This window comes from Pteropus vampyrus, unplaced genomic scaffold (assembly GCF_000151845.1).
Source record: "Pteropus vampyrus isolate Shadow unplaced genomic scaffold, Pvam_2.0 Scaffold167, whole genome shotgun sequence".
NCBI classification, from domain to species: domain Eukaryota; kingdom Metazoa; phylum Chordata; class Mammalia; order Chiroptera; family Pteropodidae; genus Pteropus; species Pteropus vampyrus.
Genome location: NW_011888948.1, coordinates 3,639,862 through 3,667,071, shown reverse-complemented (window position 1 = coordinate 3,667,071; position 27,210 = coordinate 3,639,862). Strand labels below are relative to the sequence as shown.

The 27,210-nt window shown below is 41.2% G+C and overlaps 1 protein-coding gene across 1 annotated transcript in view; it reads right to left on the bottom strand.

Moving 5' to 3' along the window:
• Positions 1-11,031: 11,031 nt before the first annotated feature.
• FOXO1 (forkhead box O1) overlaps positions 11,032-27,210 on the bottom strand; it is an 84,327-nt gene continuing 68,148 nt past the window's right edge. The window contains exons 3-4 of the mRNA XM_023536706.1: positions 14,761-16,116; positions 11,032-14,303 (exon numbers count right to left, since the gene is read on the bottom strand). Coding sequence (XP_023392474.1) covers positions 14,779-16,116 — 1,338 coding nt within the window. The 3' untranslated portion in view covers positions 11,032-14,303; positions 14,761-14,778. The remainder of the gene's footprint in view (positions 14,304-14,760; positions 16,117-27,210) is intronic.

Genomic DNA, 27,210 nt, shown 5'->3' with positions numbered 1-27,210 from the left:
TCAACATCTTATTATAAGAGTGTCTTGAGTTCATAGTTTTCACACTGGGAAAGGCGTTTAGCGGTATAAATTCTTTCAAACCTAAAAAGTTAAAGGAGGAAAGTCTTCCACGTATCCATAGAGGAGACAATGCCCCAAAGTAACCCATACAGAAAATCAGAGATCATTAGATAAATATATTATCTTATGGTGGAAGCCATGAGAATTTATGAGTAATAATTTCTACCTCAGAGTACCTGATGAGGGAAATATGTTGAGTGTGCACATTAGAACCTGCCCCAAAGTGCTCAGCATATAATGATTATTGTTGTTGCTATTGTAAGTGAATGAGCAACAACTTCAGCCCAACACCTAAAAGTAGTGGTACAAAGCAGATTAATAACTAAAAATATCGGCATTCCTGGGACTGTTCAAGATAAAGTTCACAAGGCATCCCAATAATTGTTTCAAGGAAGATGCTTCATACAAGTTTTCAACGAATGAATTTAGATGGTACGATTAGCATATCATCATTTTATCACTCTAATAAAATAATGATAATAATCATTAATGGCTGCTAACATTATACAAAACAGAAACAATTGAACATTATGTACTTCCCACCCTATATTTCCACAGAATATTATAAAGAATATTTGACAAAAGTTGAACCTAAATACGATCACACCTCTGACCACTAGTTTTCAGGATACACAGGGGATGAGAAAGATACCAAATGACACCAAGAAACTGCAATCTACACAAATGATACAGTTTCTTCAAAAGAGTGCAAAGAGAAATTCTTAGAGACATATTAAAAATAGCAATATACTGCAAAATATGAATGTAATTTGGGTTCTGATTTGAATGAACAAACTATAAGAAAAATTAGAACATAATTGAGAAAATTTGAACGTTGTATTTAATAATATAAAGAATTTTTTATTCTTTATGTGTGATAATGGTATTGTTTGTTTTTGTTGTAGTTGTTGATCCAATACATAAACAACAAAGTAATTAGAAGAAAACATAGGAGAATACAAGGATAGGTAAAGATTTATAGGTGAAGACATAGAAAGCACAAACCATAAAAGGAAAATTAATAAATTACTCTTCATCAAAATTTAAGTGTACTATTCATAAAAAGTCACTGTCAAAAAATAGGTAGCAGATTAGAAAAAAAATATGTGCAACAGCTCTATTTGGATGGATAGATAGACAGACAGATGATAGAAATAGGTGATAGATAGATATACAGACAGACAGACAATACCTATATCTTGTATTCAGAACATATAAAGACTTCCTACAACTCAATAACAAACAATCTAATTTAAAAAATGGATAAAATACTTGAATAGACACTTCACAAAAGAAGCAGTACAAATGTCTGATAAGCACATGAAAAATGGTTCACCATCATTAATCATCAGAGAAATGCAAATTAAAATTATAATGAAATACCACTACACACACTGGAATGTCTGAACTTAAAAATATGAGAAATACTAAGTTTTGGAGAGAATGTGAAACAACCGGAAATCTCAAACATTGCTGGTGGAAGTGTAAAATGGGACAGCCACTTTGGAAAACCATTTGGAATTTCTTCAAAAATTAAATGTACCAAGATCCTGCAATCCCACATCTAGATGTTTAATAGAGAGAAATAAAAATATATGTACACACACACACACACATACACAACCCTTGTACAAAAATATCTATAGCAGCTTTACTCATACTCATCAAAAACTGGAAACAGCCAAGATGCCCATCAACAAAAGAACAGATCAACAAACTGGCATATCCATACAATGGAATACTTCTCAAAAATAAAAGAGACCAAACTACTGATACAAACAATAACATGGATGAATCTCAAAAATAATACTGAATGAAAGAAGCCAAGAACAAAAAAGTATAGTATATGATCCCATTTACATGACTTCTAGAATAGGCATAAATAACCAGTAGCAATAGAAATCAGATCAATGGTTGTTTCTCAATGCAAAGAACTAAGAAGGGGCACAAAAGGATGAGATGACCAAAACATGATGTATCTTCACCTGAAACTAATATAATATTGAATGTCAATGTTAACTGAAAAATAAAAATTAAAAAACAAACAAAACATGATGCATCTTGATATGTAGCTGTCAAACCGATTGAAAGGTATACTTAAGTTCTGAGGACCTGAATGTATGTAAGTTATGTCAATGAATATTTTAAACTTAAAAGAATTCTTACCTACATAATTTTACATGTACACACATATATACGTATATGTATGTATTTTTTAACAGGTGCAATTATATGATAGCTGGGGTTTTCTTCAAATAAGCCACTGTTAAGGGTGAATATATATGAACCGAGCTTGGCCATGAGCTGATAGTTATTTAACCCTGGTGATGAGTATGTAGAGGCCCATTATACTTTTTATTCTTCTTACTTTTGCTTATGCTTAAAATTTTCCATAATAAAGAGCGGGGGAGAGGGGGAAGGGAAGGAGAGAGGGAGGAAGGGCAAGAGAGAGAGAGAGAAGGGAGGGAGGAAAGAAAGAAGACAGGGAGAGAAGGAAGAAGAGAAAGAGATGACTGACATATCCAACAACAAGACTCGCCTCAACAGCCCTGAGGACACCTCTGGGCATCAACTTGGCTCAATCACAGATATTTCTGTGATGGCCCAGAGTCATGAGAAAAAGTCAGGTGGAACTGGATATGGTTTTTTGCAAGAAGTTTATGTCCTACTTTGGGGGTCACTTATCAAACAAAATAAGAAAAATCCAGGCAGCCACAAAGGGCAGGGACTTCCAATGATCCAGAAAGTTTCTGAGTGTGGGACAGAGCTCAGCACGAAGACATCCAAATGAAGTGTCAGTGCATTATCATCATGGAGTGTCTGACCCCACCCAAGGGCATTTGGCTCAGACTGGCTGCAGCACCTCGGCAGGGTCGAAAGGAAGGCTCCCTATCCCGGAGTCACAGCAGATTTGGCCCAGGGGCGAGGCACTGCTGCCCAGCCTGGACCACAGAGCTCCACATGGTAAGCTCATCTCACTGGAACAACTGGGTCCAGCTTATGTTTCCTCAAAGATCTTGCAAAATGAGCTGCTTCTCCCTCACAGCTATTTAAAAAAAAAAAAAAAAAAAGCCTCATTCCAATGGAAAACAGACCCTTCATGGACTGAGTTATTTCCCTCAGACCTGTTTGCATTTAGCTCAGCCATTTGGTCACTATGGGTGAAATCAATTTGTGTTTCCAGGTCTGTCCCTTGGTCCAAGCTGCTTTAATACAGTTAGTTCTACAGTGTTTTTTGGAGATTGACCTGGCGAGAAGCCAAACAGGCCTCGATTTATAAGCACCTGGAGGACAGAAGACTGATCTGTTTGACCAGTTTACTCGGCACTCACAGCAGGTAAGAGCCTTCAATGGATGATGGAGATTTTAGTTTCAGGACCAGTTTTCAGCCCGGAGTTTATCTGATCCAAGTAGCCTATTTTTAAAGAATACTTCATGGTGTCTTTCTGGTAAACCTCACTACACATCCTAAGAGAGTAGGAGATTGAAGGAGGGCAAAGGTGGATGATGTGTCTTTCCTGCTCACCACACAGGGAATCCCTAGCACTCTACAGAGGGCCTGGTATACAGTAGGTGCTCAGTAGATACTTAATTGTTGAATGAACGAATGGGTGGGTGAATGAATAGCAGTAAACGTTCCAGCATCTCCACAGACTGGAGGTGGTTCTCAAATTTGTGTCCATAAAAATCACCTGGAATAGTTAAAATGCAGATTTCTCAGCCATCACCCTGCCCTTCCACCCAACCTCAGATTCTGAACCTCTAGGTCTGGGGAGGAGACCTGGAATTCGTATTTTTACAAATCTTCCCAAATAATTCTGTTGCCCACATCAGTAGCTTGCACTTTGAGAAACACTTCAGCAGGTTCCTCAGGGGCTTCAGGAAGTGATCCTCTACCAAGAGGACATTTTCCCTTATCTGGGGTCCACAGAGAGTGGGTCTGCTCTGCTCTTTTTAATTCAAAGGGAGGTTGAGGAACTAGCATTGGCAAATGCTTGGTGTCCTTAACAGAAGGTATTACACATGCAAAGATTACTAAAATCACAAAACCTTTCAAATAAAAAACCTTTCGTAATAAGCCATCCAGTTTTCTTAATTATAGTTTTTCCTTCACAAGTCTTAGAACTGCCCTGGAAAAAGCATCAGCTCACTTCACAGAGAAATACTCAATTCCAACGCTATCTTTTTGTGCTGGTCAATGGACCAGCCCCACTGCTTTCAAGCATTTCATATTTTGGACATTTATGCTGGACTCTAAAAGTGACGGGAGGCCTTCTCTTCACTCACGTCAGCAAGCTCACCCTCCATGGCAAGCCTGCAGCTCTCGTAGGTGGGGACATCCGGGACAGAGGTCAGCTTCATTTCAAGCTTAGAGCTTTGAGATCCAAAGCTGATTCAAACTTCTTTTTGCTGTCAAGTATATTTAAAAATTCTAATCCCAGAGGGAATATTATTGTCCATATTAAAGACTGAAGTTTCATTCATTCAATTCATATTAGTTTCTCCAACACTCAGATACAGCAGAGAGAAGATGGCTGGGTTTCCAGCCAACTCTTTGAGCAAAGAAAGGTAACCCAGACTCCAAAGTATTACACAACAGAATGCCCAGTCCTGGAAACATTCTGAAGCCTCTTTTTAGTTACCCAGAAATGACAAAGAAAATTATTTACTCCAGGAAGGTTTGCAGATTGGTGTAGCTGAGGGATCCAAGAATGCATTTTTCTTGTCTTCCTCCCTACCCCTTCTCCTGCCAGTAACCAAGTGACAACAGAATTATTGCTAGTCATCTATTTTTTTAATCATGTGATTTTCTTACAAAATACAAGAACAATTGTTGTTTCCCAAAAAAGGCACATGATGGTTACATGAGATTCCATACAGCTGTTAAATGCTTCCAGCCATCCAGGGTTTTTAAAATTATTCATGCTTCTAATGGAATACCAATTAAGACAGGAAAAGGGAGTCAGGAGGGAACTAGAAACTTAAAGATAATACTAATTCAAAATATAGCCCATAGGGCTCTGAGAAATTTTGAGATCTGCTAAGATACAAGAATAAATGAAAATTTCTATTCAGGATGTGTTTTATCACAAAGAATTTCTAAGCAGAATTGCCTAACGTCAGAAAATGTCTCCTTTTTACCAAGTCATTGTTTTAGTGCATTAAAATAGAAAAAAAAAATTGTCTCATAAAGGAGAAAAATCACCTTTTCAATATTTCAAAAACAATTTGAATATTTCAGATTAATTTCAAAATAATGTTTAAAAAGCAGAATGCAAGGTCTTCATATTTTATCCAATTTCATTTGGTGGAGAAGGAGAGACAACTCAATGATACAACATTAAGTCGAAAATTACAAATGACAGTTTATGTCTTTCTTAGGTGAAGTTCTGAGAAAACAAATCAGCAATTATCTAAGGGTGACCAGCTGTGTTGTGTTTTTTTTTTTTTTTACAGAGACTATGACTGTTTACAGATTGGCACAACCTGTTTCTATAGACATGCAAACCTTCTGGGAGATAAGCTAATAAACTGGCATTTCAGTCTTATTAATTTGGAGGTAGGAGCTAAGTCAAAGGAACAGGCTCTGGCCTGAGCCCAGAGGAAAGCTATATATATGGAAAGAGGATTATGCAGCCTGTGGGGATGACTGGCTAGAAGGGAAGCCAAAGATCCCTTTTCAGCATTTCACCATTGGCGATAACCCCTCTCTTGCCTTTGAACTTTCCTTGGTTGAATAAAGTGAATAGGAGCACTAGACTTGTCAAAATACCTGGGCTTCTTGGTCTGCTTTTAATTTGTTGGAAGGCTGGCAGGCGCAGACTGGATCACCGAAGAGGAATGCCTTTGGCTGTGTCCAGTTGTCAAGTGCACTGGCCAGTTGCTTTAGGCTCACTGAAGTTTGGTGACGACCCAAATTAGTCAGGCCTGACTGCGAACTTCTCAGGTAGGAGGGCCATAGGGCTGCCCTGGGCAGACTATCGATAACTCTTAGCACTAAAGAGTCACAAGCCTTTATTTAAAAAAGGCAGCCTGAAATTCGTCTAGCCACCCTTTGCAAGTAAATGCTCTGATACAAGGGGCTGGTATGGGCTCGAAGGGTATAGGAAGGTTGTGAGCTTTACCTTGCTGGTAAGGAAAGAAGAAGTGGCAGTATGTGAAAAGGCTGGGAGCATAAAAGGCAATAGCTGTCGAGTGTGACTGGTGTATGAGGTGGAGGAGACAGAGAATGCAAAAGAAGGGTGGGAAGGACCTCTCATGCCATAGACAAAACTTCAATCTATGATATTTAGACATTGGGCTAACAAGAATAACCCTGCGGCAAGAGACTTCTTCCAGGGGGGCTCAAGTAATCACCCACTGGGGGCTCTGGTATGTCCACTGAGAGGTAAGGGCTCTAGGAAGTAATTAACTGAAAAGCAGTCATTTGCTGATAGGGTGAACATGAAATTAACCACCCAAACCCAAACACTTCAGAGTGACAAGAGCAGCTATTAATAACTATGCTGGACACCATTTGCCTAAGCCTGTATTGGGCAAACCAGAATGTTTGGTCACCCCTATTTTTTAGCCCTTTCTATGTGCCAGACATTGAGAGTCTTAACTCGGAGCCACTTAATTGACCCAGAAACTCCATTAAGTAATTATTTCCATTTGACAAACCATCATGAGTCTCAAAAGTAGAACTGACATCCTTCTGCAATCCTTTTCCAATTTCAGAATCTTCCTCTTCTACTCTCGTGTTTAAAAAAAGCTCTGTTCATGCTTAGGGCATCCAGCTGCTTCACTGTGTACCCTTCCTAGTCACCACCTGTGAACTGCCTCCTGGTTGCCCCCCAGATTAAAGCTTTGGCACTTGAATTTGAGACTTCCTCTCCACTCCAGATCTTGCTGTCTCTTTTGTTGTCTGAAATCTAACTTGCACAGCCCACACAATCTCCAGACCTCATCTTTCCCAACTGCTTCCATTCTAGGGCCCCCAACCTCATTGCTTCCCAGTCACCCAACATGACCATACCCTGGACCTTGCAACAACTTCCTGTTCTCTCTCTCCAGGTATTCCCAGTATACCTGTTCTTCTACATCACTGGAACCACCAGTTCTTTGATGCCACCAGTCCTTTGATGACACCCAATCGGTGGCGTGCTGGCAAATGTCCGACCCGTTCTGTGGGAAGCAATGTATGCCTGTATACACATACAGACGTTTATTAGAAATTTACTGATATAAAGGATGTGTGACATACAATTTACAAATAATAAAATATACAATTCTCTTTGTGAATGCCACCAGGCCAATTGATTCTCACAGAATGCTTTCAATGATTTTTGCCAAACTTTTATCTGTGACCAACATATATATGGTGCTGGCGGCAATTCAGCCAGGATTTGACAAATGGACTTGCATCCCAATCCACTCTTTTCTCAATATATTTTTTTCTCAAAAAATTAACTGTGACTTACTGTTAAACTATTTCTGACCCTGTAAAAACTACATAAAACGAAAACTGTTCAGCTTCAGGATGAACAGTAGCACATCGTTTACAGCAGGTCCTCGAATAACATTTCCTTATAATGTTGATGAGATGCCCCAGGAACTTAACTTGTTTGTATCAATTAGCCTATGGTAAAATTGTTTTTATTTACATTGTTTTGCTAAAAGTTGGAGAACCTATCAACGATGTTAAGTGAGGACTTCCTGTACAGTGAGGACTTCCTGTACAGCTGTCTCAGAAGAGATACAAACGACATAAATACCTTGAGAGTGGACAAAAGTAAAACAGCACATTCGGATGTGATCAGTTGTATTTACTACCTTTGTTTTTTGACATAACTTAATTGTAAATAATGGTGGCATTTAAAATCAGCTCACAAAATTCCTGCAAATTTAACGGTCAGGTCTCATGAACTGGACCATCAGGCTCCAGCACATCGCTGCGGCCCCCGCCCGTTAGTCTCCTCTCCACTCCTCTCCCCTACCTTACAGGTCAGCCCGGCACATGGAGTTGGTGGCCTCCAGGGTTTGCCCAATAAACATGACTAGGATATGGTCCAGTAGTCTAAAATGTCTCTAAATTTTCTTAGTATGGGTCCACGGAGAACTTTTGGGAAACAAATATCACAACTAGTTTGCATAGGGCACATAAGTTTACGATTTACTAAAGTCCTCTTAGAGTTACCAGGAAAAGAGAGGCCTACCAACTCTCCTAGAGTTTGGGTCTGGTAAGCTGTCTACCTGCTTCCAGGCTTGAGATGGAGGGCTGTACATGGGAATGCAGGACAACGATGCAAGGGAACCAAACAGCTCTTCCACGAAACCTGCAGAGAAATGCTGACTGTCCAGAAGCCCCACGAAGGAAACAAATCCTCAAAGGCTACTGTTACCTATGCTGACACCAACTCACTTGTACACAGGATGCTATTTGCAGACATGACATCATCCTCTAATCCTCACATCAAACCTGTGAGGCAGGTAGCAGAAGGTATCCTCAACTCCCCTTGTCTGTGGTGGAAATCACTGCCAAACATCAGAACAGCTTACCACTCCACCAACATCCCAAGTGCCCCTGCCACCAGTATGAACAAAGCAGTGGGCAGCTCTGGCTTGTTCTGGAAACAAGCACTAAAAGACAAAATGGACCTCCCCATTTTCCCAATTCATTAGACAGAAAAATCTGGCCCACTGAGAGCCCTGTTCTAAGCGGCTCTCTCACCTAAGATCATCTCACTGAGGCAGCAATTTTAGTAATGTTACAATCCCAAGAATGTTTGCAGAAACTCTAGCAAGTATGAGAATCCCACATGGATCCTAGGCTACCATCCTAGGCAACTTTGAAGTTTTACAGGAATTCTGAAAGTTGCTTGTCAGGGACTGGAGCTCGTGGAAGGAATGAGATGTAAACAATAAATAACAAGCCCTCTTTCTTCCTTGAGGATGTAAATCTCTACTTTCCACCAGTGGCATCCAGTGCAAACAAGACCTTCCCTTTTGGAAGATGTGAACATGATAAAGGTACTAATGTCGAGAAATTTCATTTAGCCTTTTAGTTCATGGGAGTAGAGGGGTTAGGGGGAAGGCAGTCTCCTGCCACCAGTCAGCTAAGAAAAGTCGGCCTAGGGTTGGCTCCCAACCTTTTTTTTCCTTTTTCCTGTAACAGGTGAATGCCTTCTCAATATGGCGCTTTCTCCTCATAGCTACATTGCCAAAGCGAGGGGTCTGCTCAGAGGGCCGTCTCTCCCAGCCACCTGCAAAAACTTCTAAGTTTTATTTTTAACTTCTATATGCCCATGCCACTCTGTAGCTTCCTCCAGTCAAAGGACCCAAAGACTTTGAGCTCACACCTCAGCTGCCTCCACTTCACATCTGGTTTCCTATCACCACCCATGGCTGCCTGCCTTCCTCCTTTCTCCATGCCAGCATACACCTCCCTTTCCATTCCACAGAAACTTCACTCATTTGCCAGTTACTTAAACTGGAAAATATCCTAGAGTCCATGTGTTTAAGTAATGGCCAGTCTAATTTTTTTACACCAATAATGAAACAGCAAATTAGAATGAGGAAACTGACTAGAAACACACCCTCATCTAAGAGGCTCTGCCAGGCTGCAGGCTCATGGCCCTGTAAGGAACACTAACATGATAAAGGTTCAATGTGTATGTGACAGTGACTTCAACTGTCCCTTAGTGTGATGTATCTCTTGGAACAGACTTCCACTCACTTGGCCACGCCAACCAATCTAATTGGCACCAACATTGCTAGAGGTCAGCTCAAACATGGAGGAACAATGGTCAAGGCAGTCCTTCAGTGTGGCTGGTTCACAGGTCATGAAACAACCCTGGGTACACATCTGGATTCTAACCCCCGGCTCTCTGGTCAACGCAGGGGCCTAGATATTGTTCACCGAAGTCAGTCTCTCCCTCCCAATCTCCACCCATGGGCCCTACCACAGCAAGAGAAATCTTCTTGCTGTGTTGCTTCTTCTTATCATGATATAAAACCTGGGGACTGGTCTCATTAAATATTAGATGTGTCATTTTGTGTACCTGCAGAGGGTTGTAAAAGGGGCCTAGTGGTTACAGTTCTGTTGGTACAATCAAGGTGTTTTTCTGCATTTGGACTAGATTAGCAGTTTTCAAAATGATTTGGGCATGAATCCCACGGTCTGGGAGAAGATGGTTTTATCAGTTCTAAACTCTGGGCTTCTGACTACCATGTCCTTTAAAGAAAAGATTCCATTGCTAGAAGGAAGAAAAAAAAAAAAACCTGAAAGCTGGACTGACCTAAACAGATAAACATCAGAATAACCTATTTCCTTGTTGTTACTCTGACTCATTTGGACATTCACCTGTCTGGTAAAAGAATCAGAAGCAAAGAGACTGGCCTTCGTTCTGGTTTAAAAATGCATTTTAATCATCATGAACTTAATCCTAGCTCATTCCTCAGGGCGTTTTGTGAATAACACAAACATATAAACCTCCGATCTGCAGCCACTTAGAGGAGGATGCAATGCTCCTCTTTCAGCAAAGTGTAGGCAGTGGTGACAGCAGCACACACAGCCTTGGAAAGCCACTGCTCCTCCCCACTACCCGGAGCCTCTGTCAGTGACCTCCTAGCTGGGACCATCCTAACCAGCCCCTCAGGTGCTTTTACCTTCCGCTTGGTCTGCTCTGACCTGAAACTGAATTGCCAAGGAATTACTGTTCAGGGCTGTGGTTTCAGACATTCTGAAGATGAAGTAGCTACACTCCAGGGTTGTTTGTTATCAGGGGTTTTTACTTGTTCTTAACTCTAGGAAGCTACAGCTGGTCAGAGAGACTGCTCACCCCACCACCCCCCAAAGGAAATACCAGATTTGAATAAAGGATGGCACTATGACCAACGACGTCTAACTGAAGTGATAGCTAAACAAACAAACGAATAACCTAATGAAAACCTTATTCTGCACAATGAGAAAAGAAAGACACCAAACCATTTAAACATAATTTATGTACATTTATGGCTTTATACAATAATAGCAAAGATTGTTCATGTGTCTGTAAGTACATCGGCATCATCAGGCACTTCTCAGAGTATTGGAACACGAACATGGAACCTGCACTGTTACTAAACTCGAGTAATGAAATGTGGGAGGGTGTGTGACTATGTCCTCACAAGACTCAGGTGGCCACAGCTAGCCACACTGCCAGGCTGCACACTGCATCAAGGAGGGGGCCAAAAGTCATGCCGTAGTTTTGTTTGCATAAACCACAATGCATTTTTTACTGAATGATCACTACCAAACTAAAATCGCAAGAGAAACTTCTTACTTAAAAGTCAATTATAAATTAAGAACTCTTAAAGGCTGAATATAAGAATTTCAGAGGGGCGGGGTGCGGGACCAGGGAGAAACGGACACATATGTCCAGCAGTTGAACACATCCAAACTGTATACCTTCAGAGAACTATTTCTATTTCAAGTGTCCTTCTCTTCTTGGGCTGTTCCATTGATTTACTGCTCGCTGCGTTATAACATTTGCTAATTATTTTAGACTTCTGTCAGTCTGTGAAAGCAGAACTTTCCAAGTAATGCGTCTATTACCTAAATATATTCCATACGTCTATATTACAGAAACAATACTTTATACTTAGAATATCTGAATAGCTCTATAATACAATATGCTTTTAATAAAAGTACAAACCAGAGGAAACAAATCAAACAAGGCTGCATAGGTGATATCATTTGCACATTTCACAAAGCAATCATGTACAATAACTGATATACTAATTACTTCAGAAAGTCAGTATTCGTACAGAGAAAGAATTACCAAAGGTCACATAATGTTTTCAAAATAGACAAGGTGCCTTTCAATGGAGTTCACTGTACCCCAGAGAGCTAGCTACCCAGGGATCCATGTTAGAATTTCAACACAGAAAAATTTGAAAGGAAAAAAAAAAAAGATATTTACATAGACTCAAGGAAGAAACATTTTTTTAAAGTCACTCTATGAAGTAGTATTTTAACAGTGATGTCAGCTAAGCTGTCTCTTTGACGAACAAATGGGGGCTCTGAGGCTCGCGTGCACTGGCACGTGGCGGTCCGTGGCAATGGGGGACGAGTACTCTGCGCCAGCAAGCTCCAGTCCACACACAGGAGGCGCTGCTTACAGGGACTGGGATTTCTAAAACCAGACAGATTCTGGAGTGGCCAACAATGAAGATGGTTAGAGAAGTGGTTGTTTAAGGAATTTTTAAAACAGTGGAAGTTACAGTGGGAAACTTACCATAGAGCTGGCCTCCTGTAGGACATCTATCAGGAACACTTGGGTTCTTATAAAACATGTAGGAAAAACCAAGCCAACAGGGCTGCGATTCATAGGCAAGACGAAGCAAACATGATATAAGCTACATACATAGAAATCAGAGCCTTCTCAAGAAGGCACGAGGAACATTTTTGTGCACCTGTTCCTTTTATCGTGCTGACTTCCGGCATTCCACTACTTGAAAATACCAATGCATTAAGTGGGACACAAAGCCAATTAACTTGGTCTGTCAGTTATAGGTAATTGGAAAATATTAAAACACAATGATCTGAATTACAGTTTAGGTTGCTAAAGGCTAAAGAAATCCTTAACTTATGCAAAGGCGTTCAAAACAAATTCAAATACACAACTTAGAGCTGGTTTGTTGATTTTCAAATTAATTGCCCCAATTTTTAAACAAGTTCTGCTCCATTTGGTCGCCATCTGTACTAGTGAACACAAAGCATTCTACAAATCACTAAGTCCCATTTTAAAATTCCCCCCACTTTGACTTACTTTCCATAATGTGCTAAGTAATCTGCAGAACAAAAAGGAAAGAGGGACGAAGTGTGAGTGCTGACATAATCCTTCAAGGCAGAACTACAAAACCAACCTCCACCTAGACCAAAATAAGAGCACAGAATTATGAAGGAAAACTTTTGCTGAAGCTCAACTCAAAATGGTTGCTGATCAAAACCCCCAGTTTGAAAAGGAACACTGTTGTAGACACAGACCTCCCTTCCTGATCTACGAACACTGCAAGGCCAACCAGGAGCAAATGCCATGACAAGTGGACAGGTATCTATCAGAAGACTCAACACTGTGCATTATGCTTAGCTCACAGGGTAACAGAAGCAGATAAAATTTCTTTAAAACACATGAAAACATATCAAGTTTTCTTAAACATGAAACGCAAAATGTCTATAACTATACATCACTCTCCTGCCAAAGTAGGGCCAGAAATGTTGAATATGTAAGTACTAATTACAATGATTTTAAGATTAGTCAGAAACATTACCAAGTAGCATCCCAAAGTGTACAAACCAGTTAAGCACGTACAAAATTAGTACTAATCCAGTTAGAATACAAAATGATAATTATGGATGCTGTCTCAAATATCTGAGATTCCACAAATTTACAAGCATACTGTAACAAAGTAGACTCTAGTTTTAAGAAAACATTACAGTTCAGTATCTATTCCAAAAAGATCAAGTCCCATCAATAACATCAAAAATCAGTTATCTGGAAATCAGAACCATTTATATGTTTGTACAAATTTGCAAATAATAAAATAAACGAAAAAAATAGAAAAGACCTGTACAAGGCTGGCGTTTAATCTTTTTTTTTTTCCCCAAGAGTTTGACAAGTCCATTAATTCAGCAGATTGATAACAGGCTATTGGTTCTCATGTGAATTATGTGGCAACATGAACAGGTCCAAAGCTGTTCAATGGAGGTTCAGAATGGAGAGCTTGGTTCTTGGTGATTCGTCAGTTCAGCAGAACACAGGTAGTACAAACGAAAGTTTAACTTATTAAGGACATGAGACCATCACAGTATTACAAAAAGAGTATAAACTTTCCTTGGACCAAATGGATATTTAAAAAACAAAACATACACAAATACAATTCTGTAGCTACTGCTTATATACAAAACTTGAAAGCACACCAGGATCCGAAAGTCTTTTCTGCAGTTATATGGTGTAGTGAGTTTGGCACTTGATTGTAATGAAATTTCCAATGGCACAGTCCTTATCTACAGCAGCACATAACCTGCAAACACAGAGCAAACATCCTGTACAGGAAAAGTGTCTTCGCTGCCAAGTCTGACGAAAGGAAAAAAGAAACGTTTTTTCATTATGTTTTTTTTTTTTTTAATCAAGAAAATGAAAAGGTGGAGTGAAGGACATCTTTGGACTTCTCTCAGTTCCTGCTGTCAGACAATCTGAAGTACTCTTAAGGATAGCCTAGAAAAAAAATACGCACAATAAAAATATAGCCAAATTAAAATCAATTCAACTTAACATATTAGAGTGACAGACATAGTTGGGGGGAGAGGGGAACGAGAGCTTTCTCCAACAGTTCTGAAATCACTGAATGTGGGGAAATTCCACTTTGAAAAGCCCTTCAGCATTTGATTTGTATCAAATGTATTCATTTATTGAAGAGCTACTAAAAAGATGCAACCATATAATAGTCAAAAGAAAATATTTAAAGCAGTTGGAGAAAGCTTCCGTGTTTAAGCTCAAAAAGAAACTTTATAAACTGTAAAAAGGGTGAAGAATGAATGATAAAAGATGCCTCTCTGCAAGGGGCAACCAGCTGACATCAAAAAAGTCCTAACCATGGAAGATAAATGGCAAGTTTCAGTGTTCCTCTAAGTTCAGTTCTCAGAAGGCCTTTTTGATATTGGGGTGATCTTACCTGCTCACTAACTTACTCTTAGCCTGACACCCAGCTATGTGTCGTCGTCTTGACACTGTGAGGGAAGCTTTGGTTGGGCAACACATTGTCAAAATTAAAATCCAAAGTATCTCCATCCATGAGATCATTCCGAATGATGGACTCCATGTCACAGTCCAGGCGTTCGATAAACATGCCGTCCAAGTCACTGGGGAGCTTCTCCTGGTGGAGAATGCCCACCCTGCCATAGCCATTGCAGCTGCTGACCGAGGAGTAGCCCCCAAGAGTGTTCATCTGCATGGGGTGGGGCAGAGGCACTTGTACAGCTGTCTTCACCTGGGCCAGGCGGTTCATACTCGCACTGTGGGGCATGGTGCTTACTGCGTGGGGCAGGGCACGCCCATTAACTGCAGATGTGGGCTGAGCATGTCCAGGGTGGGGGTGGGAGCTAGGACTCATCATTTTGTTATGAGACGCCTGGCTGCCATAGGTTGACATGACCGAATTAGGGCCCATCAACACATTCTGGCCAAGGACCCGGCTGTTGGGTTGGGCCACCCCAGGATCAACTGGTGTCATAATGTCATTGTGGGGAGGAGAGTCAGAAGTAAGTAACTCCTTCAAGAGTCCTGGTGCGCAGTTATACTGATTCATACCTCCGTAGCTCGATTTGTTGTCCTGAAGAGTTTGCATTGACATCTGGGGCAAAGGACTCATGCTAGATTGGCCGTAGGTATATTTTTGGTAGTTTGGACTGGGTGAATTCAGACTGGTGTTTGGCGGCGCGAACGAGTAGCATGGTGTCTGCTGCATCATGGTGCCAGGTGAAGACTGAGTTGAAACATTTAATGACGTTGGTGATGAGAGAAGGTTGAGATTATCCAAAAGGTTTTCCATGTTTTCAGGATTGCTTATCTCAGACAGACTGGGGAGAGTGGAAGCCATCTTTGCAGCGGATGGTGGGTACACCATAGAATGCACATCCCCGTCTCCTAGATCATCCTGTTCGGTCATAATGGGAGAGAGTCTCCCACTAATAGTACTAGCATTTGAGCTAGTTCGAGGGCGAAATGTACTCCAGTTATCAAAGTCATCATTGCTGTGAGAGCCAGGGCTGGCAGGCCATTTAGAGAACTGAGACCCCGGGCTGTCTCCTGCACCCTCCTGCCCAGACTGGAGGGATGCTTTTTTCTTGGCAGCTCGACCTCGGCTCTTAGAAAATTTACTGTTGTTGTCCATGGACGCAGCTCTTCTCCTGGGGGATTTTCCACTCTTGCCTCCCTCTGGATTAAGCATCCACCAAGAACTTTTTCCAGTTCCTTCATTCTGCACACGAATGAACTTGCTGTGTAGAGACAGATTATGACGGATTGAATTCTGTAAAACAAAACATCATGTCAGAAATACAGTAATTTTCCAATTGGAAAACTTACTAATCAATAGAGATATGCATTACATGTAAGTACAGATTTCAACCAGAAGTCACAGTGGTTTCTGAACCTCGATCCAAAAGAGCTCAAACCTGTACTAGAAAAATAATACCTTATCTTAAAAATACTATAATAGTATCTGAATCTTAATTTAATGAGGGGATAAATTAAATACGCATTATTACAAACATCTCCTTTCACATAGCTATATTTCATAGGGAAATTACAGGAACTGGTTTTAAAACCACTTAAATTTTGTTTAGTTACAGTGCTATGCAAATAGTACTCTGTAACAAAGTGCTATCAAAAACTCTTTCCATTCTACCACCCCTAAAACAACTGCCAATTCTCTTCAGATTTACATTCATGAGAAGTTTTACATTACTGGGCCCACCTGATTATGGAAAATAAAGAAATGAAACAGCATATATTCTTAGTCAAGAATTAAAAGCCTGGAAACTAGTAAAACTTACATTCATTTGGACCCTTAAAGTCCATTAGGCAAATAGAGGTGAATATTAGAAAAACTGGGTTTTTTGGGTTTTTTTTTTTTAATTTTAGAAAGTTTAACTGCCCCTACCCCTGAAAAAAGGAAGAAAAACTTAAACGCAAGTATTATTTGCCACTCCCTCCCCCGCAAAATAACCAATAGTATGCACCAACTAACCCAAGGACACTGCATCAAAGGTTACTGTCAATCCAAAAAGACAACCTGGGAGGAAGGGATGAAGGGATGAAGGGTAGAGAGTACAAAGCCCTCGAGGCTTCCACCCTCTAAGTACAGCTCCACGACTGAACTGTGCTACGTATACCTATAGGACAAGTAGTAGAGAAAAGTCAACCGTTTTTTGAGCATTTAGGTGGCTCTGCTACTCGCTGGTTATATAACCTCATGAAACTGCTTGGCCCCTATGTATCTTAAGTTTCCTTATCTGTAAAACAGAGAAATAATAGCCCCTTGGGTCTGTTTTGCGGATTAAATGAGATACGGTATGTAAAATGCTCAGTGGTGTCTGGTACATGGTAAAGTCACTGGGAAGAAGGTATCAGATCCCAACTTTGGGGGCCCAAGATATCACCATTCCAAGCCTCATTCCCCTCCTATTCACTGGGGTGTAGTAGAAGCTTACAGGTATTATATGCAAATCCACAACTCTAAACACTCAGTGAAGGGGACCTGAGAAAGTCTCAAGCTCCAGCAGAAGCAGTGAAGCTGGGCTACAAACAAGGAAGTGCCAATTTGACTCCCTTACTGGACACACAGCGAGCTGCCAAAATCCAGAGCGCCTCTACAACATATAAAAAAAGGAAAGCGGGTTCCTAAGACAGAGGGACCCTATCTTACCACTTTTTGTTCCCAACACAGAACAGGGCACAGAGGAGACCCTCACTCACTGCTCACTGAGCAGCATTTGTCATCAGGGCTCCATCCTAGGTCCAGGAGCGGGATTCTGGGTGTCCTAGAACCCTGGGAACAGGGCTGAGCGCATGGCCCCCAGACTTCCTTGGCTTTCTCAGCCAACTGGGTGCAAGGATCAGATGACAAGCCCCCCTGACCCCTGTGGCCCCTTCTCCCTGACCACGAAAAGGCTCTGGCTGGATTTGTGGTCACCGAGGGATGCAGCCACAATGCCCACATCCTCATGTCATCGATGTGGGACACAGATGTTTGAATGCCAATCGCTGCCTCAGAACAAAGCCATTGCATAGCAGGACAAAGCCAGGGCTCCAACATAAACCATAAACTCAAGTTTTTTCTCATTAAAAGGAAGTAGAAAACAGAACAAGGGGAAAAAAAAATCTTACTTTCAAAAAGGAGATGCAAAAGTCAGAGTGGGGCTGGACAGTTAATGCTGAGAAATACACATTGCAGAATGCCCTCTGACCCTCTGTACTACATTCCACCCAAGAATTGCAACACAGCAGCTATGTGACAAGCTCTTCTGCCAGGGCACACAGAAAGTACAGGTCAGACACGGTCCTGAATGGGGGTGCATCAGGCTGGATGCTGGGCAGGTGTGTCGAGTGGATGGCACTGACGTTACTTTTATTCCCAAGACTTTCCTCTTCCTTCCCACGTATAGATCTGTTCCAAACTCAAGACAGGGTTTGAGAAAGACTTTATGTACATACACGACTCCCTAAAAGAGTCTGAGTATTGCATTTCCCTAATGTCCTAATTCATTCCCACGACAATCCTCAAATCCTATAGGAAGGTTTTACACATTCGCTCCTAGGGGCACAGCTTCATCTACAGGGCCCACCAACACCAGCAAACCACGTCCCAAATTCCTCCTGAAAGAAGCAGGCCTGCCCCTGGAGTAGATGGGAATGGAGGAGAGTACTCTGACCCTGCAACATGTTCTATACGCAGAAAGTCTGGGCATTTGCACAATATCCCTTGTTCTTCAAACACAATGGACACAGATAAGCTACATGAAGAAATCTCTAGAGGACAGGAAGCCTGACTCCTGTCTCTGTCACATTTAGTTAATGATAAAGGGGCATGATCTTCCTAGATAGTAGCTTCCTGGCTGTCTACACTGACTGGAGGAGGAGGTGGTACAGCTCTACAACATTTATAATTAGATCAGATCATTTGCAATTGGGGAACGTTTTTAACAAGACTGAAGAACACATAATGATGAAATCTTTAAAAAATTCAGGAAGCATTCACTAACTCAGGTGGGACATACACTAACTCACTACTTAGACTTAGGGGAAAAAAAAAAGTCCCACAGCAATCCTTTACTTACCAAAACATTATGCTACATATTTTTCTAAGAGGACATTTCAGTTCGCTCTTGGAGTAACAGAACTGTCTCCTAACTTTGCCAACAATTAAAAAAAAAATTTTTTCGAACAGGAAAAGGTTTTCTGTGCAGGGCTTATTACATAAAGTCCTGTTTTTCACATAACCAGCAGGACATTAAAGAAGCTGTGACTTCCAGGGGGTGGGGGTAGGGGTGTTGAATAGGTAAATCTTGTAAAAATACATGTTGCTATTTAATGATGTTATGTCTGCAAGTCTCTGCCGGACACGGCCAAGGCCAGAGGAAAGTATGGTTCATCCATGGAACCATGCAGCCGAGCCACACACTGTCAGTGCTCTGAGACAGTTCTTGAACTATGACAACTATTATGTGAGGAAAGAAGCAGGATATGAGGACAGAAGACTCGTGCACTGCAAGCCACTTACCCAAATCCCAAGTTTCTACATGATGCCATTAGAGAAAAAGATAAGTCAGCAAATTTCCTCTCCACTAGCTGTATTTCTCTGCAGCCCAGCTTTCTGCTAATGCTGAGCTGGCTTTCTTCTGAACATACCTCCCTCTGCAACCTCCTCCCTGACTCCCCCACCACCTGCGTGCCTAGCCACCCTAAGCAGTGCAGGAGCATGTTCTTGGGAAGCCTGACCCAACAAACTCCATGGTTCATGTGGGTGAAGGGGTAACCTGGACATGATAAGCACTTGCTTGTTCAACCTGCCCTGTTGGCTTTTTCTAACTCTCAGGTGTTCTATGTGCTCTACAGACCGTATTCCAAACTCTTTAAAGGGCAGGTGGCAAAGTTTGTTTCTATTTCCTAACCTCAAATCCCCTTAAAGATGCTCTACACACAAGACATAGTCAATGTTTGTTGACTGACATCTCAAAAACATTACAGGAAGATGTAATGCCTTACACATCTTTTATCCATCCATCTATGTACCAATTCATGGCAAGTAACATTTATTGGGACCTATTTTCTGCTACATGCAGTGAAGAACAAAAGAAGGAATTAGACACAGACTCTGCCCTCTACGTGCTTTATGACCTACCTAGGAAAAGAACAAGTCCACCTAAATACACACTCCTGACAGAAACTGATGCACAAAGGACTGTCCAGGAGCATCGACTTATTTCCACCAAAGGTTGCACGCCCCCCACACGCCAAGTGTCCCTTGCGGAGGCATTTCCTCATAAGCCCATCGTGCCCCGCAGTTCTCTAACACAGAACCTTGTTTACTCGCCATAATTATGATTCTGCTATGTCTGGTCCCTTAGGGTATGTCTGGTGCCCCACTCCACTGCAAGACGCACAAGCTCAGAGACCTGGTCTTCTCGTACACTGCACCCTCACAGCTCCACCACCAAGAAGGTACTCAAGCATCTGCTGAACGGTTAACAGGTCCTACATTTACAGGGCTGTTGCGAAGACTAAATGAGGTAACACATGTAAAGTGCTTACCTCAATGAATATTACCTGATGTTATTATTAGGATAATGTATCTATAAAATAACATATCTACGTTTTAGAGACTTAGGTATATAAACATTAGCCTCATTTCTTTATAATCATACCTTGTACTGTTGCCACTAACATAAAGCTTTTACATGTTAGTTATTGGAAAAACAAACCAGTTTTGGGGTAAGAGTTAAGATATTTTCTCTCTGCATTAGATAGTGCCTCAGATGCTAAAACTGATCTGTGAACATACCTGCCGGTCACTGTCATCAGAATCTTGTAGTCAAGTTTTCAAGGTGTTGCTGCCGAGCCTTATGTGAGCATCCCACACAGCTGTGGGCTCTGGACGCACCCAGTGTGAGACAGGGAAGAAGCGGAGGTTATGGAGCAGGGCCACTTCAGCAGGCCACAGTCTGGCAACTCTGTGGCGGATGATTATGACTGAGCTCTGCTGGCCCACTGCCTGCCTGGCTAGAAGGAGCTAGGCTCCAAGGCTGGCACCTAGAGACCCTGAGGACACAGGACAGGAACTGCCCCTTCCCCACTATGCTCCTAGCACCACTCTCTAAAGCAATCATCAGACAGCCATTAAAGTGCAGGAAGAAATCTTTACACCTTTCATTTATTTTAAATTTTTTATCTCATTTTTCAAAAATGTATATTGGCAAATGTGTTATACAATATACGCAATATATTGGTATAGTAAAAGCAAATAAATTGGTATAGTAAAAACAAATAAATGTAATATCAAAAGGGTGTGTGATTTTTACAAAAACATTTAAACACCACCAGTCTATTACAGTAGACTTGGAGTAGACTAAAGGCCCCAACAAAGAAACCAAGGGGGCAGAACTAGCTCTAAAGTCAAGTCTAGCAAACTCTTTGGCCTCACGAGGCCTGGTTTGAAGAAAGGGTCTTCTTGTCCAGCACTGGGTTTGCACCTCTCTGCCCGTGCCTTGCCCTGCCCGGGCTCTTTCATGACCTCTCTTTACCCTGGACTTCCCCAGACGCCCCACCTTCTGAGCCAAGCTGCGCCCAGGCTCCATCCAGCTCGCTCCTCGCTGTGCGTGGACATCGCCACCTCTCGGCCATGGATCTTCCCATCACTGCTACGCTCCACTTTTCTCTCTGCTTAGCAGTTCTAAGACTACCCTGGTCTTTGTGTTTAACCAAAATAAAACAAAACCAGCAACTTAAGCTGAATATATCCTGCTCACGAACTCCTGGCCTTCATACTTTGTATCTGCATTACTTTATAGTTTACAAATTGCTTTTAATATACCATTTCATTCCATCCTTGGGAGAGTCCTATAAGGCAGGTATTATTGACCCCGTTTCAGAAACTGGAAAACTAAGGCTCCGAAAATGAACCCGGCTAGGACTCAGACTAAGGTTTTACAACTCTGCATGGCAACTCCGCTGCCAGCTGGAAAACCAGCTCCTTGGCTTCATCAGCGTTAAGAAGACTGAGGTTACATGTGTACATCTTGAAGAAGCAGAAATAATTCTGTTTACAAATACTAGTTTACAAAACTCGCTTTCTGCCTCAATGGGTAATTTACAAAACATCATTTGCTTTTAATTCTAATGGGTGCTCTTTGTGGCAGGATACCATAGCAGCTGAAGTGTGAATTTCAGATGTGAATGAACATCACCTCCAGGGAAAGCCTGCTTAAAGAGACTGTGGGACCCACAAGGAAAATGGAAAGGGCCCCAGAGGCCCCCAAAGCCTAGAACTGTCTATCGCCCAGGGAGAGGGTGGGCATGAACAATAGTCACCAAGTCAAACAAAAGAGAACTTCCAAGACACTGGAATACAAGACTAAATGAACTTGTTCTAGAAACTCTAAAAATTCTTTCAAAATGCTAGACAAACTAGATTTTCCAAAAGCATTTTATCTAATTTCTGTGAACTTTGTCAGTGTATGCGATTGTTTCGCGGATTCCCAGTGTGGCCTATACTCCCTCATCCTGCTTCCTCTCTTTTACACCATCTCTTCCGGCACTTCTAGGAGTGAAAACAAACTAAGGAGAAAGTAGAAATAATCACTATTCAGAACAGAGTTTCCATCAGAGTTGCTAATAAAACAACAACTTTGCAAAATGATCCATTTTGTTCACAAACAGAAGGAAAACGTGATCTTTTGCCAACAACTCTTTTTACAAGTAATATTAACAGACATATTATCAATATAAATTCAACTTTAAGAAATGCTGTACTAGATCTGCTGTGACCTGCTGCGAATGGCGAATCCACAAGCTTATGCATTAGGCCCAGCATTCAGCTCTCCTTCCAAACGGCTGATTCCTTTTCATTTCCCAGAAACCTGTCCTTCTGCCTGAACATCAGTGATCCCAAAAGTCATTCTCACCCCCTAGCCACACTAAGGACTCAGGCTTCTCCAGTAACCCTAATAACCCCAGGGCTGTAGACAGAGGACTTGCAACCTCATAACACTTTTGAGCTGGAAGGCACGGGGAAGGTCACCTGGCCTAACACTCTCATTTTATATTAAGAAAGACAGAGTTCAAAAAGAGTAAAATGCACATGGAAAACTTATGTGTGTTCATTTACAAAAAGGAGAACCGCATGAGGCTTTAGTCCTTGAAGAAATGTAAAACAAGAATCAAGGACATGTGATGTCCCTCCCCTTACCAAACCAATTCTTAGCTATGGAGTTTCAAAGGGCTACAGATATACATTTAGTTCTAAACAGCTTTATCTCTGACTCAGATCATTCCAAGGGAATGAAAACAGGACCACATTAAAGCAGCTTCTACTAAAAGAAAAACAAAAACACCCGGCATTTGGGAGATTATACACTCATGTAAAACAGTACCAAGAAGACAAATGTAAGAACTCATAAGTGCCATGAGAAGTTTTGTGTTTTGGGGGGTGGAACCCAAGGTCAGACTGAGGCAGGGCTACTCTGAGTGAGTCACCTGATCTCACACAGCCACAGTCTTGACATCTGTTAAACAGTAATGAGTATTACACATAGGATTGTTAAGGGCTGACAGGCATAATATACATGGAAAGTGCTTAGTGCATCACCTGGCACAAAGATCAGGAAATAAAGGTTGGTCATTCTGTGATTGGAAATAAAGGGACATAGAAACAGGAATTTTTAAGCCATCATGAATGGTTATAACTTGATTAAAAACCATTCATCAAAAACTTCCTGTTTAAAAGACAGCCAAACCTTCCTCAGGCTTATTTCCATGTCCTCACAACTGAGCTGCAATCCTTCTTTTACATAAAAATTGTTTTCTCCTTAAGAAGATTTTAAATTAAAAAATCTGATCATTTAACTGGTATGTCCTATTAACTTCTTGGGTGACCCATGCCAGAGCGTGTGTGTGTCCAATAAGTTATTCAGGGAGAGAGAGGCACACCAACTGACTGATGACAGGTTACATCCGGGATGGCGACTATTGGAACAATGTTCTCTTTCATTTCTTCTCACACGCTAGTTACCCACCACCACATACTTCACAAAGAACAAACCCCAAGAGGCGGGGGATGTCAAGAACATAGTGTAGGACAAATGATCATTAACAAGGAGTTACGAGTGCGTGCTATCAGGGAACAGTGGGGACAGAAGCAGCCCAGTCCAGAAGGAGGGGTAAGGAGGAAACCACAGGAAAGAGAAGACAGACGATGCTCCATAGTTGACTCATCTTTGGTAAGCCCTCATATGTGCCCAAAGTGTAAATATTTCAGAGAAACATTTCAGCCAATAACCCCATACATTTAGGATTTAAGAAAAAATCTTCGGATAGAAGAGAAAATTCACTTAATGATATCCAAACTGTCTCAAGCTTCAGCTTCTCGGAAGGCCATAACTAAAAAGCACAGTGCTTTCCTTTGCTGTGTCCCATTGGAAAATCCCACATCAAAGAAAGCCACCATTTTATTAAAGGAAGAGCAAAGCCCTCAATTTTCAGAATGTGAAAATGGAAGTTTTCCCTATACCATTTAATGCCATGTACTTTACACATTATCAGAAACTTGGAATTCCAAAAAGACAAAACCCCACAACAACCCAGCTGAGGTTGAAACCTTAGATACGAGCATCTTCCCTTCTGTTCCAGATCATGAGGCATTGATCTTAATCTCTTTCCTTCTATAACCTCTGTAAGTGTTGCTAATGTAGATGGACCCCTGCTTAAGTCTAGAAAACAGAAACTACCTCACACTGTCATACACTTAGGCCTGATATTGCTATACAAGCCAACAAGGCCAACTGTCAAATGAGCACCATCGACCCTGGCTAATAAGGTCCCAGTGGTGGATACACAGAGACAAAATTTCATTTAGCTAAAATTCTTTTTTAAAAAAAATTTTTTTAAGGGTAGTGTAGGCCACTAAGGATTTTCAAGTGGAGTTTGCTTCTCCTGGGATTAATTTAGCTTCAGTGTGGCATGCAGGCATCCCTGGTGACCCTTTAACCTCCTCACCTACTTCCTCAGGGATGTGCAGAGACCAGGCACTACCAAGTCCGTAGCAGAAAGCCACAACTCCCTGCCTTGCCCACTGTGACCTAAAGGAGTTGATCCTTTAAACTTCTATTAACTGTCCAAAATACAGACTCTTTTTTGCTGCTCTTGCCTAGTGAGACAGTCTCAGACACATAGGGCCCCACCATAGCAGACTGTTAAGAGGAAACCCATTTGTTGCTGAAGTGATTTCCTAATGAAAATCTTGGTCTATTTTCCAGGCCATACGTCTCTGGTCATCAATGGCTCTATAAATGCAATGCTTTACAATACAATCTACTACATTATGTATTTGGCTATCAGAAGAATGCGTCAAAACAAAATAAAAGCCAAAAACAACAAACACATTAAAATTTATTCTCTTCTGATGAAAAACTTACATTAGGCATAAAATGTAACATAGCTTACAAATAGTTTGATCAATTGTAAAGGACTAATTGTAAAGTTATTAGAAGACTAATGTGAATTTTAAAGTACGTTCTCAGGGTTAGTGATGAGCCCATTAAACCTGTTCATGTTAGTTGTTTACTCAAGATACATGCCCAAACTGTTTATAAGAGCCAATGAAAAGCTTTCGATAATATAAATTCAAAAGTCAAAAATACTGAAACTCTGACAGATTAAAACCTCCAAGAAAATATTCTGCCCATAGGATATCCTATCTAAAATTGTTTTTTATCCTAAATATGCTGTCTGGAAAATCTAGGGTAAAATAAATCCACTGAATGCATAATCTGTTTACCAAGAACTGCTATTCTTAGTAAATAGAATTAAAAAGTACGAAATCTAGGTTTATGTGTTTGTTTTATTTTTCCTATTTTGGAACTCGAATACAATAAATCCAGATTACAAAAACAATAGCAAATTGCAATAAACTACATATTACTTGCACTGTAGAGTTTTCTTTACTATACAGAATCTTGACATCTGCTTGCTTGCCCCATTATTCTGGCTAAGGAGCCAAAAATAATAATGATTTGTGACTGCTAACTATGCCTTGTTTGAGGGCTACCTCCCCAAAACTCTAAGAGCTTGTCCCCTGTCAAATAGCTATAAAAATTCACTGGCTGATCCAATACTAGCAAAACCATTTGGGCACATTTACTTTATAATAAAGCAAAATCTGCTACTGCCCCACTCACCATGGGATACCGGGCCCAAGCCAGAGCTGTTCCCAAACATCCTGCAGACATCAGGGACTTACCCCAGTGAGCAGAGCTCAGATACAGCAGGTCTGGTATGTAAGACATATCTCAGAGACATTGTGGGTTTGGTTCCAGACCACCAAAATAAAGCAAATATCATAATAAAGTGAGGCACGCCAAGTTTTTGGTTTCCTAATGTACATAAAAGTTATGTTTACACTATACTGTAGTCTGTCAAGTGTGCAATAGCATTATGTTTTTTTAAAAAATGTACATACTATAATTTAAAATACTTTATTACTAAAAAAAATGATAACCATCATCTGAGCCCCTTGGAAAAAATGGCACCAAAAGACTTGCTCAATTCAGGGTTGCCACAAACCTTCAATCTGTAAAAAACACAATACCTGCAAAACACAATAAAACAAAGTACAATGAAATGGGGTATGCCTGCAATAGCCCTAGTAATCACATCTTCCTTCCAAACTAAGGCTCCTTCAGCACCACCAGGAGCCCACACCAGTTCAGGACTCCAAAAGAACCTCAAACAAATGTTTCACAAATGCAGCTTTAATTAAGTTACCTAAAAGCCTACAAACATCATGACCCTCAAGGCCTTCCACAATGTGTCCACTCTGAAACCACATCTCCTTACCAGCACAGACCTTCTGTGCCTGAGGCCTACACTAACTTCACAATTAGCAGGCATCTGTCCATGGACTGTCACGACAATAAGACCAATTTTCCTGCCCAATGTAAGTGTCTATGCTGTGAGCAGCATTTTTACCTGTTTGAAGACTGCATCGACCAAACAGAAAGGGAGCCTGAGCAGCAGCCCGCTTACCCGCACGCTGTCACTGACAATCTACCGGGGATGAACACATTTATGTTAGCGACGTCTATAGGACTTGGCAGCCTACATCAGGCCTCCGGTCAAGACTAAGGCCACCATGGGAGAGTGTGCTTCACACCAAGATTGTTCCTGGGCCCAGAAGATGCTGGAAGGCTCCAAGTAGAGTTGGCCCTGGAACCAGACTTAGATGACCTGGGGACATCCCACTACAAATCCTTTGGGTTCCGTTCTTTCTGAGCTCAGCCCCAGGGCTAGGCTAGTCCATATTCCAGTAGAAGAAACAAAAGTCAGGACAAAAAGGATCCTCATTTGAGCA